General features: G+C 37.9%; 1 protein-coding gene across 2 annotated transcripts in view; it reads right to left on the bottom strand.

Moving 5' to 3' along the window:
* Nucleotides 1–241: 241 nt before the first annotated feature.
* LOC132377789 (interleukin-17 receptor B) overlaps nucleotides 242–12,523 on the bottom strand; it is a 32,889-nt gene continuing 20,607 nt past the window's right edge. For both annotated transcript variants that reach the window (XM_059944144.1, XM_059944145.1), the window contains 5 exons: nucleotides 11,985–12,059; nucleotides 10,066–10,141; nucleotides 6,711–6,770; nucleotides 2,440–2,523; nucleotides 242–1,591 (listed from right to left, as the gene is read on the bottom strand). In XM_059944144.1, the coding sequence (XP_059800127.1) occupies nucleotides 867–1,591; nucleotides 2,440–2,523; nucleotides 6,711–6,770; nucleotides 10,066–10,141; nucleotides 11,985–12,059 (1,020 nt within the window). In that variant the 3' untranslated portion in view covers nucleotides 242–866. The remainder of the gene's footprint in view (nucleotides 1,592–2,439; nucleotides 2,524–6,710; nucleotides 6,771–10,065; nucleotides 10,142–11,984; nucleotides 12,060–12,523) is intronic.

The following is a 12,523-nucleotide window of genomic DNA, read 5'->3' as shown; positions in this document are numbered from 1 at the left end:
TCCTTTTCATTAGACTTCTGACTTTTAGAAAAGAAAATTTAAAAAAACAAATGTGTTTTAAAAGGGAGAGATGGAAAGAGAAAGGATGATAGGATACTAATAGTTTTTATATATAGTAATAGCTGTCTTGAGTTTTGCAGCTCTGTGTAAAACAAGGAAAGGACACCATTTTTTTCTTGTGAATACTTATTAAGATTTGTGGTTAAGAGATACTTGTAATTCTAGGTACACAACAATCTCATTTAAAACCATGGTGTTACTTTACTGAAGTTAGTTAGATTTACACCAAATTGGCACTCTAATACACAGAAAACGCCTGGCAAAATTTTCAAAAATTCATGATCTACTTCAAAATTTAAGAGAAAGTTAACATTTAAAGAAAACTCAAAACTCACAGTAGAAATGGGGTTACAACATATAAACATCTGTATTATATATTATTTATATAAACTAAATTATACAACTGAAAAATTAGCTTAAAGCAGTGTACAACTACAACTTTTAAATTCAGCACTTCAAGTTGAGAACCCCATTTTATAAAGAAAAGCGAACTGAGGAACCTTGACTTTATTAACAAGTGAAACAGTATAAAGATATAATACAATAGTTATAGTAAATCTTCAAAAAAGAATAGTTTGGTCTTGCTTGGTGCATTCATTTCTGGGCACAAAATGGATGCCACAACCTTGGAGTTTTATCAAAAGGATATTTACTGAAATGGTTCTGGGATTGAGCTTTCACTTTTGTCTTCTTTAGAACAGAATTGAAGAGATTTGGCGGATGTTTTAATAGAGTAAATACTGAGGTACAGTGTGACTTAAGCAAAGAGCCAGGATTTTTTGTTATGTATATAATCCACTTTATAACTAAGGGCAGGTGTTTTCAATATCAATCTGAAGATCTTCTGCACATTGCAATTCCAAACCCTCCACGGGATTCTCAAATAGATTTGAAGTAGGTTGGACTTTCTGCCATTCTATTAATTTCAAAATCACATCTTTCATCTTGTGATTAAATAAAATGTTGTAATTGAAATAAGGCCACAGAGAAGAAGATTTACTTCGTACTTTATGTGAAGAATTGTGCAGATTTTTGAAAAGCTTATTTATGTCCTTTCCAAGGCAGTATTTCTCACATGGACTGTATATACCAGGTATATCTTTGGCACAGCATGTTGCATCAAAATAGACAATGCAGTACTTACGTAGATTAGAGTTACTTTGCAGATCACTACAAAATATATTTAAGGCAATAGAATACATGTCCTCTGAATAGCTCAATCTTTGATCTGTGGTTGTTTCGCAACAAATGGCATCCCATTTCATTTTAGCACTTTTTGAGATGACAATAATGATTTTATCAGCTTTTTCCTTCTGAGCAGCAAGCCACTGAGCTGGGCCCATTTCAGCAATGCACCTTCTTTGCCAAATATCGATGATTACCTTGATTCCATTGAAACTGTGCAGGAAATCAGCAAAAGCCAAGATAACATTTTGAAACTTTTCATTATCCGCTGCATAAATGATTAGGACTTTAACTGGTTGTAATGGCTCTGTAACGCTGGTGAACAAGAATTTCTCATTGGTTTTGCCTGTAAATGAGAGTTAAATTTAAACTGGTTAAAGAAGTGCAAATTCAAATCACAATGAACGTTGAACTTCCCTGCAGCTTTCAAATTTATTATGGATTTAGACCGTTTCATCCCAAATTATTTTATTCAAGATCTTTGTGAGAGTAAGCATTCGGCACAGACTAAAAGGGCCGAGATGGCCTGTTTCAGTGCTGTATTTGTTATATGGTTATATCTTTAAAAGAATACTTTATTGAACAACCATGTTGCCCCTAACAACATACTTAACTGACCTCAATAGCTTGTCAGCAAATCTACTTGGGCTCAGTAAACACCATCTAAAAATTATATCACTAATGTGGGCAAGCTAGATGCAGCTCTCTGAACAAATGCTGCTTTTGAATAGTTCAAACTCTTCTTTTTGCTTTACACTCATGTGGTTTGATGTTAATCTTTCTGGGTCTTAGAAAAGGTTGCCATCTGGTACAGCTAGGAAGCAAGCAACCTTTACATTAATGCAGTAGATTTAAGAAAGGAGCTTCCAGGTATTCAGATACATAATTTTGGTCATAGAGGTGATGGTAGAAACTGGGCAATGCCTTATGAAGTAAAATGTAGCTGAGGCAAAATGAAAACCTAATTATCAGGACCAATTTACACTAAACCTGATAGTAAGGACAGTAGGCAGACAGCTTCTGTAGCATGATGCCCCATAGGCAGTAATACCTTCTTATCATCATTTCATCTCCTATTTGGTTTGTTTCATTTCAAATTCAGTCTTAAATCTGAATATGTACTATTTTACTTAACACAAATAAAATGTTATAAAATGTAAACTGGATCTATTTAAAATAATGTAAATAACTTACCAAGCTTTTTAATTAGAAACACTCCAACTCCCAACATAATGAGGACCACACATATTCCAGTGATGTAAATCAAATATCTTTTGGCTGTATGTAAAGAAAAATTACAAATTCCATTACATCGCAGAAAGCCTTTGCACCTTGACAAATAATTTATTTTAGTTTACTTTCACTAGTAATTCTTCAGGTAATTTTGTGAGACTACTTCTGCTATAAAAATGGTAGCACTTAATGCAGAACAATCACAACTCTAACCTGACCAATTCTCCAATTCAGGCAAATGTCATAAACGATTTTCTGAAGTTAGCCCTATCGTTGTAAACTGGGAGACAGCACAAATGATGGTGAGCAGAACTTCTGGGAACAATTAGTAACTGCAAAGAGGTGAAGTGATCTGGCATCAAGGCAGATTCTAAGAGTTCCAAACTAAATCATCTATATTGCACTCCAAACGTAGCAAATTATATTGCTTTTTTTGGATTCCTTTACATTAATTATTTCAGTAATAGGAATTGAAACATATACATTATTGTTAGACATATCCCAGTCTCTCAGAGAGGGGATGAGTATTCCCAAAAGCAAATAAAATATTTGCATTGATCTTTGGCTAAATTTGCTAAATACTTTAACACACACAAAATGCTGAAGGAATTCAGCTGTTTAGGCACCACCTATGGAAATGAATAAACAGTCATCGTTTTGGGCTGAGATCTTTGTTCAGGAGGACTGGAAAGGAAGGGAGAAGACACTGGGAAAAAATGTTGGGGGGGGGAGGGAAGGAGAACTATCTTAAAACATGATAGGTGAAGCCAGGTTGTGGGAAAGGTAAAGGGCTGGAGAAGAAGGAATCTTGAGAGGAGGGTGGACCATGCAAGAAAGGGAAGAAGGAGGGGCACTGGGGGGAGGTGATGCAAAGAGGTAAGAGGCCAGAGTGCGGAATAGAAGAAGTGGAAATGAGGAGGAAAAAAATTACCAGCAGGAGAAATCAACGTTCATGCCATCAAGTTGGAGGATCCTGAGACAGAATATGAGGGGTTAGCCCCTCCACCCAGAGTATGGCTTCATCGTAGCAAAAGAGGAGGTCATAGACCAACATGTTGGAATGGGAATGGTGATAGGAATTAAAATGGGTGCCCACTGGGAAATTCCACTTTTGGTGACCAGAGTGGATGTGCTCAACAAAGTGGACCCCCAACTTGTGTCAGGTCTCGTCAATGCAAGGGAAGACCCTTCCCCTTCAGTCCTGAAGAAGGGTCTTGGCCAAAAACATTGATTGTTTATTCATTTCCATAGATGCTGCCTGACCTGCTGAGTTCCTCCAGCATTTCACGTGTGTTACTCTGGATTTCCAGCATTTGTAGAATTCCCTTTTGGTTAATTTAATACTGTACTTTGTTTCCCAAGGCCCTGTTTCAACATGAAAGGGAAATATTTGTTTTGGGAGTAAGAAATTCTTCTACTTACTGCACCTTAGGTGCAGAATGACTAATAAAGTGAAGCGAATACAAGAGACTGCAATCCTGACAGCTTGCTGAGAATCAGTAGGCTGTGTGTGAGATCTTCAGATACTGGTTTAATGATATGATAAGACAGAGCAAGATAAGAGCAAAACACCACAGTAATATAGAACAAAATATTTTTTGGGTACATGCCTGATTATTTGACCTACTTATTATCGATTATTTTTCCCGCATTCCATTTTAGCCTTGGTGTTGACTGAGCCACTGAAGAGTAGCCTGTTCTCATTTCTAAAACTGGAATTATCCTTCCCTAATAGTCCAGACATTAAATATATCACATACTGAAGTACTCAACCATCAAAGAGGAAAGTTAAAACTTCAACTCGTGCTTAAAAAGTGTGAGCTCAATTGAGCTTAATCAAAGTTCTCATCTCGTTTGTGATTGTACCTGAATCATGGGCTGATACGTTAGCTTATGCAATCACATCTGGAAACTTGACAATAACAGTTTCAGGCAATTACGAAACATCAGCCCTGTCCACCTGTCAGTTGGGTGACTCATTCACCATGGGCACCCAGTTAACTATGACTTTCATCTGAGTACAAGTCACCAGATACTAGAAAATCAAATGGCGAATGGCATTTTCTTCTCTTCGGCCGAGAAGCTGGGCTCAGCTATATTTGGTATGCAAAAGTATTTCCTTATCATTTATTCATTTGACTGATTTCTGAGTAGAATTCAGTCCTACAGAAGATAAGGAATGGGGCTCTCTTCTGCAGATACATTGACAACATTCCCCCACTCCACCACCCCCACCAACTTACAGCGCTTTTCATTGTAGGTATAGCGCTGCTCTGGTTGCACAGATATCCTCTCACAGGGGAAGAGTGAACACACCAAGGATCTAACTCGTGATCAGTTCACTGCTTCAACTCTGGATCTGGAACAATGGTGGAGCAGTGTGTTGACCTTTACATTTGGAGGTTTGTGCGTGTTTTGGAGGGAACTGATCATCATCCTCAGAAGTCACACTATGCAGAAAATGAAAATCAAAAAATCTGACAGGAAAAGTCCGAATTATAAACAGAAAATGCTGGAATTGCTCAGCAGGTAAGGCTTTAAAGGCAGAAGGAGAAAGTGTTACAGTTTCAGGTCAAAGAGCCTTTGTCAGAGTATAGTAGGGCGTACGGCAAGGTTCAGGTCATCAATGCCCTACCTCATAAGGACACTAAATCACTAGGGTGCTATAGGGATTCACAGCCAGTCACTCCCAATGTTCAGTTAGCTCTGAGCGGCAGACTAGGAATGGTTAGTCTTGGTCAAAAACCATGTAGTTCAATGAGTTTACTTTTGTGGGCCTGGGTACTGTGATGGAAGATACAGAACATTTTATGTCACCTTTTTAGCAATGCTTTCCATCCACCAATAATGTTGAACTATTGTCCAAAGGGTTGAGGAAAGTAGCTGATTTAAAACAGGGTACATTGTACTGAGGTATGACTTTGAGAATGTGAAGAGGGTAAGGGGTACGTGTAGAAGGGGTGGGCGAGTGGTAATTATAGCAAACTATGTAGACAGGACCAGGGAGAGGATACGTCATTGGGGAAGTGTAGGAGAACAGGGAAGAGGTCGCTAAAATAAGATGCCAAACAGCATGTGGCAACCTCAAAGAGGAACCTTGCGACCACAAGACAATGTGTTTGGCCAAGTATTTTGAGCTATATACCGATTTCGAGTGTTTTGCTTGCGTCCATACCCATTCCAAGTATTACGCTTGCGTCTATGCTTATTCCGAGTACTTCGCATGCTTAGCTATGCAATAGCCAACCAATTGATGAATTTGAATCGGTAACCATATTTGCGAATGCAGTACTCTGCTTTTGGGTATAAGTATGATCTTTGTAAACCGACAAATTGGGAGTTGGCTACCTTACGCCCGAAGTGCGTGGGGCTGCGAACTCTCTGAATAAAAACCGTTTGAGGTAATTTCATGTCCCTGGTGTTTTTCCTGAACTGAGCAGGTTAATAATTTCAGGTTGACAACTTGAACAATTGGATTGTTTGATGTCCGTTGAAATAAAATTTCTCAAGGGTCTTAATGCTACACAGTCAAGTAGTATCTCAACTGACACACCCATTAAGTAGTTTACTCAGGACCCAAATAACTTATTGCCAGTTGAACAAGACTCTGGACTTGGAAAATGTTATGAACAACCTGTAGTGCAATTGAAGCCCACCATCAGGTCTCTTGGTGTTGGGAGACAAGCACTAAATTAGCAGAACAAAGACCTGGTTGTAATTATTGTGGAAGAACCTCTGTACAAATGGAACTTAAAGGTTCAATTTATGTCAGGAAAGCCAAAATTTAGCCCTGTTTGATGACTTATGGGTTAGCATGGTTGCATACACAATGGTTAAAATTAACTTATGTGCCATTGATAACCGAGAAATGTACACTAATTGATCCAGGTTCTGGGCTTGTATTCGCTGTGGACAGTCAGCAAAAGTGTCAGTTTTCAATTAGTAGTCTAATGTAAAATAATCCTTTGTTCATCACCTCTCCCCCACATCAGTATCATAAATTGTGGCTGAGTTTGCAAAATTTTCAGGGCTGCTTCTCCACTGTTCCAACTTCATTCACAGAAGCAGAAGTACACTGGCAGACCAGAAGCAGATCTGAGTAAGTCCTAGTCATGAGTTCACCCGACCAGGACAACAATCTCTTCAGGCTTTTATTGGGTTTTTAAGTGTCAGAGAATACAATTTCTAATTCTTGTCAGAAAAGTTTAGATAATTAATTGTGTTGCTCTTACCGTTGTTAGATTTCTCTTCAAGACTTACTGCTTCATTACGTGGGCTTGCTATTATGTTTTCTGGAAATAAAACCATTAAAATGACATGCATACTTCAGAAGGGAATCCATGAATTTATCATTTTAGAAAAAAAAAGATGGAATCATTTTTGAATTAAAATTTTATAATTCCTGATTGGACCTTCCTGCTGAAGGGTCTTGGCCCAAAAAGTCAAATGTTCTCTTTTCCATAGATGCTGCCTGGCCTGCTGAGCTCCTCCAGCATTTTGTGTGTGTTACCTTGATAAGTAAGATTTCTATTTGTAAGTGCCTGCTGCTTGTGAAACTGGTCATTATAGCTGCACTCAAGTATTTTGTTTTCTGGGATCTCTTTTGTTTGAGATGTATATGAATGATTTGGACAAAAATATAGGTGAGTTAATTAACAGATGACACAAAAATTGTGGCATTGTGGTTAATGAGGAATGTTGTCAGACTGCAGCAGGATATAGACCAGTTAGAAATATGGGCAGAGAAATGGCAGATGGAATTTAATCCATACAAGTGTGAGGTCTTGAAATTTTGGTGGGTCAAATGTAAGAGGAAAGCATACTGTAAATGGCAGGATCCATAGGAGCTTTAAATACAGAAGGATCATAAGGGTAAGTTCACAGCTCCCTTGAAGAGGCAGCGCAAGTAGACAGAGTACTAAAGGTGTTTGGCATTAGTTGGGTATATAAGTCAGGAAGTCACATTGCAGCTGTATAAAATAATTAGGGCACATTTAGAATATTTGCAGTTCAGAGCAGTACATTGGAGTAAGGTTGTGAAAGCTTTGGAGAATGTGCAGAAGCTGTTTATCAGGTTGTTGCTGAATTGAGCTAGAGGGAGAGGTTGCATAAGCTTGAATTGTTTTTCACTCAACCTGGAATGCACTGTGAGGCAAAAATAGTGGAAACGTGATAGTAATGTTTAAGAACCATTCAGACAGAGACATGAACACGCAGGAATACAGACAGCGTGCAGGCAGATGTTCAGTTTAAATTGGCATCATGATTGACAGGCATTGTGCTGATCTATGTATTCTGCAGAATGAGTGAGTGCAGGTTTACATATAAATGCATATGAGATGTTTTTTCTTTGTATCACTGTCAGTGGGGCATGTACTGTCCTGGGTGGAATTGTGTGTATAAGGTCTGATTAACTCTATGAAATTATGTCAAATGTATGTTTTCTAACACATTAGATGAGCAGTTTTCAAGAATAGGAGATAACAACCCTTGATTATAATCTTACTCAGCACCCATTTAATTTCTTATGAAAGGGAGTACCATTGTCTCAGTGAGATTACTCTAGACTGGCTATAGACTTGTATCTAAGTTACTCTGCTTAAATGTTGCAAACAAACAATCTCCCTGAAAAAAGGAATTAATAATTGAGCTCATAATTACAAAATACCTATGTATACATATTTTGCCCACGTGCTTCGAGTTTATGCATTCCCTAATACTCAGGGAGTATTGTGAGCAGTTTTGATCCCCTTATCTAAGAAAGGATGTGCTGACATTGGAGAGGATTCAAAGGAGGTTCACAAAATGATTCCAGGATTTAAAGGCTTGTCATATGAAGAGCGTTTGATGGTTCTGTGCCTCTACTCACTGGAATTCAGAAGAATGAGCGGGGGATCTCATTGTAACCTATCAAATGTTTAAAGGCCTTGGTAGAGTGGATGTGTATAAGCTGTTTCCCATGGTGGGGGAGTCTTAAGACCAGAGGACACAGCCTCAGAATACAGGGGTGTCCTTTTAGAACAGAGATGAGAAAGGATTATATTAGAGAGTCGTGAATATGTGGAATTCCCCTCTGCCATCCGATTCCTAAATGGACATTGAATCTTTGGACACTACATCACTTTTTTTAAATATACAGTATTTCTGTTTTTGCACATTTTTAATCTATTCAATATACATAATTGATTATCTTGTTTATGTATTATTCTTTTTTTTTCTCTCTGCTAGATTATGTAATGCATTGAACTGCTGCTGTTAAGTTAATAAATTGCTCGTCACATGCCGGTGATAATAAACCTGATTCTGAATTCATTGCCACAGGCGGCAGTGAAGGCGAAGTCATTGGGTACTTTTAAGAAGTTGATAGATTCTTGATTAGTCAGGGCATGAACGGATTGGGGGAGAAGGCAGGAGATTGGGGCCGAGAGGGAAAATGGATCAGCCATGATAAAGTGACGGAACAGACTCTATGAAGCAAATGACCTAATGCTGCTCCTGTATCTTATGGTTTTTATATTACAGTAGTCATGGAGGTGCATGTAGATTAACCAGAATAACAATAGGACTTAAAGCTTTAAATTATTACAACAGCTGGTACAAATTCTGCTTGCATTCCCATTATATTGAAAGATTGCAGCCTGATCTAATATAGATATTGAAAGAATTAATAGATAAAATACAAAGTAACTATGTTCTCTAAAGGGGTGATCAAAACAAGAAGGCACTATTAAATACAGGTGTCCCCCGCCTGACAAATGTTCGCTTTACACCACTTCACTTTTACAAAAGACCTACATTAGTAACCTGCTTTTGCGTTACAAAGAGGACTTAAGCTTTTAAGAAAATTTTTCCCACATAAATTAATGGTTCTTCGCTTGACGCCATTTAAGAAAGGTTTCCTAGGCGTGCTCTACCTTTGTAAAGGGGGGGGACGGGACACACCTGTACTTAGAGCTGGCCCTTTCAAGCATAAGTTTGAGGAATGTATTGACACACAAAAATAATATAAATGTGGAACAGTTGCTCAGAGATTGTGAACATTCATTCATTCAAGTGAAGTTTTAATGACTTTATAGATTTTTGTCAAAGGACAGGTTACACAGGAGCATCAAGGGGTTGAGATGGAAATGTAATATGATGTGTAGGTGGGAATACTGAATGATTGGAATTGGTTCCAGGTTACAGTAAAATCGCTGAACAGGAATTGAAGATGTGTGCAGAGGACATCAATAATTATTTATTTTTTCTTAACAAAACTATGAAGAAGATTGATTTTGAAATTCCAAAGGCAGAACATTTATTAGAGTGAACTAACAAAAGGCTGTATCACATTTTTTGATTGATGAAGAATATCTTATTCTGATTTGGCAACTAAATTCCCCCATTTTCAAAACTATTCTGGTAAATCTTTTCTGCAACCTCCCTAGAATATGCAGTGACCAGAGTTTTCTCTTAGTTGACTATAACTTTGCTTTTCGACAGGTTTGTTAATACAGTACAAAAGTGGTGCAGATGTGGCTGTTGAACTAAATACAGCTGTTCACAGTGGAGTGATTTTGAATAACAAAAATAATGGGAAAAGCTTACCATTTGTTTTGCAGTGTTGAAGCACCATTTCATGTTTCTTACAAGAATGGTAACATTCTTTGAAGTATGGTTTTATCTAAAATTAACAGCAATAAGTATCTTATTTACACATTCAGCAATGCCGTAAATAAATTTCAAAATGCAAATATATTAGAAACTTTCAAAATTGAAATGTTCAAAAATAAAACATACAAATGACAAGAAACTTGCAAATGTCACTCCATGCTTTAAGAAGGGAGAAAGGCAAAAGAAAGGAAATTATGGACAAACTAGCCTGATTTCAGTGGTTGGGAAGATGTTCAAGACCATTGTTAAGTGTGAGGTTTCAAGGTATTTGGGGGCAGATGATAAAATAGGCCAAAGTCAGCATGGTTTCCTTAAGAGGAAACTTCGCCTGGCAAATCTGTTGGAATTATTTGAGGAAATAACAGGCAAGATAGACAAAGTAAAGTCAGTGGGTGCTGTTTACTTGGGTTTTCAGAAGGCCTTTGACAAGGTACCACACACGAGTCTGCTTAATAAGAGCTCATGGCAATGCAGGAAGGCATGGACAGATGATTGACTGACTGGCAGGAGGAAAAGAGTGGGAATAAAGGGTGCTTTTTCTGGTTGGCTGCCAGTGGCTGGTGATGTTCCTTAGAGGTGTATGTTGTAACTACTATTTTTCATGTTATATGTCGATGAGTTTTGGATGACAGAACTGATGGCTTTGTGGCCAAGTATGAAAGTAATGTGAAGAAAGGTGGAGCGGTAGGTAGTGTTGAGGAAGCAAAGAGTCTGCAGAATGATTTAGATTGGGAGAATGGGCAAAGTGGCGTGGTCATTCATACACTTTGGTAGAGGAAATAAAGGCATGGGGGAGAAAAAGGTTAGCCTCAATAGACCATGGATTTGCACCTTGAAACCTTGGAAGGTTTCCAGGTTGCAAGCCTGGGCAAGGTTTTTTTTATGGAAGACCGGCAGTTGCCCAAGCTGCAAGTCTCCCCTCTCCATGCCACCGATGCTGTCCAAGGGAAGGGCATTAGGACCCATACAGCTTGGCACTGGTGTCGTCACAGAGCAATGTGTGGTTAAGTGCCTTGCTCAAGGACACACACGCAAGCCTCAGCCAAGGCTTGAACTTGCGACCTTCAGATAACTAGACGAACGCCTTAACCACTTGGCCATGCGCCAACACAAATAAAGGCATAGACTATTTTCTAAAGGGGAGAAAATTCAGAAATCATAGGTGTAAATGGACTTGGGAGTCCTTGTACAGGATTCCTTAAAGGTTAACTTTTAGGTTGAATTGGTGGTAGAGAAGGCAAATGAAATGTTAGCATTCATTTTGAGAGGACTAGAATATAAAAGTAAGGATGTAATGCTGAGGCTTTATAAGGCATTGGTTGGTCTGCACTTGGATTATTATGAGCAGGTTTGAATCACTTATCTAAGAAAAGATGTGCTGACATTTGAGAGGCTCCGGGGAAGCTCACGAGAATAATTTTGAGAATGAAGGGGTTAACAAATAAGGAGTGTTTGATGGCTCCAGCCCTATACTTGCTGGATTTTAAAAGATCTCAATGAAATCTATCAAATATTGACAGGCTTAGATAAAATGGAGAGGATGTTTCCTAGAGTGGGGGGGAATCGGACCACAAGGCACAGCCTCAGAGTAGAGGGATGCCCTTTTAAAATAGATTAGGACACTTTTATTTAGCCAGAAGGTGGCGAATCTGTGGAACTGATTGCCACAGACAGCTATGGAAGCCAAGTATATTTAAAGCAGAGGTTTACAAGTTCTTAATTAAAAAAGGCATAAAAGGTTACAGGGAGCAGGATGGAGAATAGGGTTGAGAGGAATAATAAATCAGCCGTGATTGAATGGCCTAATTCTGCATCTATTCTTATGGTTTTATAGTCTAATAAATTTTACTTACTTTTACACAGATATTTTCCGCAAGATCCAATACATCATTCCTCACAAATGTAATAGAAATTCTTGAGCCATTTTTCTGAATGGAAGGAAAGATTTTTTTTTATTGATTTTTAATGCATTTTCTACAACACTACAAATAAAAAAAACCCAAACCAAAATAAAAAATTAATATAGTGCAAAATAAACATACAATAATTAATACAAAAAAAAAGATCATTGAGAAAGCACCCATATTGAAGTCATGTAAAGTTAGAATCCTCCCCAAGCCCCACAACAACAAAAAAACTCCAGACCAACCACAACACAATATAGAGAATATAAACCAGGACATTCACACCCCCAAAACTGTAAATACACTTGAAAACAGAAGATAATAATGCCTACTACCAAAAAAAAAAGAGCTGAAAGTAAGGGACTGAAAAAAACTTTAATTAAGAGGTAAGTTATGAAAGTACTCAATAAAAGGTCCCCAGACCTTATGAAACTTTATATCCGAATTAAGAATTGAGTAATGAATTTTTTCAAGGTCTAAACAGGACA

This window comes from Hypanus sabinus, chromosome 19, assembly GCF_030144855.1.
Source record: "Hypanus sabinus isolate sHypSab1 chromosome 19, sHypSab1.hap1, whole genome shotgun sequence".
Classification (NCBI taxonomy): domain Eukaryota; kingdom Metazoa; phylum Chordata; class Chondrichthyes; order Myliobatiformes; family Dasyatidae; genus Hypanus; species Hypanus sabinus.
The sequence above is the reverse complement of the archived record's forward strand: the minus strand, read 5'-3'. Positions and strand labels throughout refer to the sequence as shown.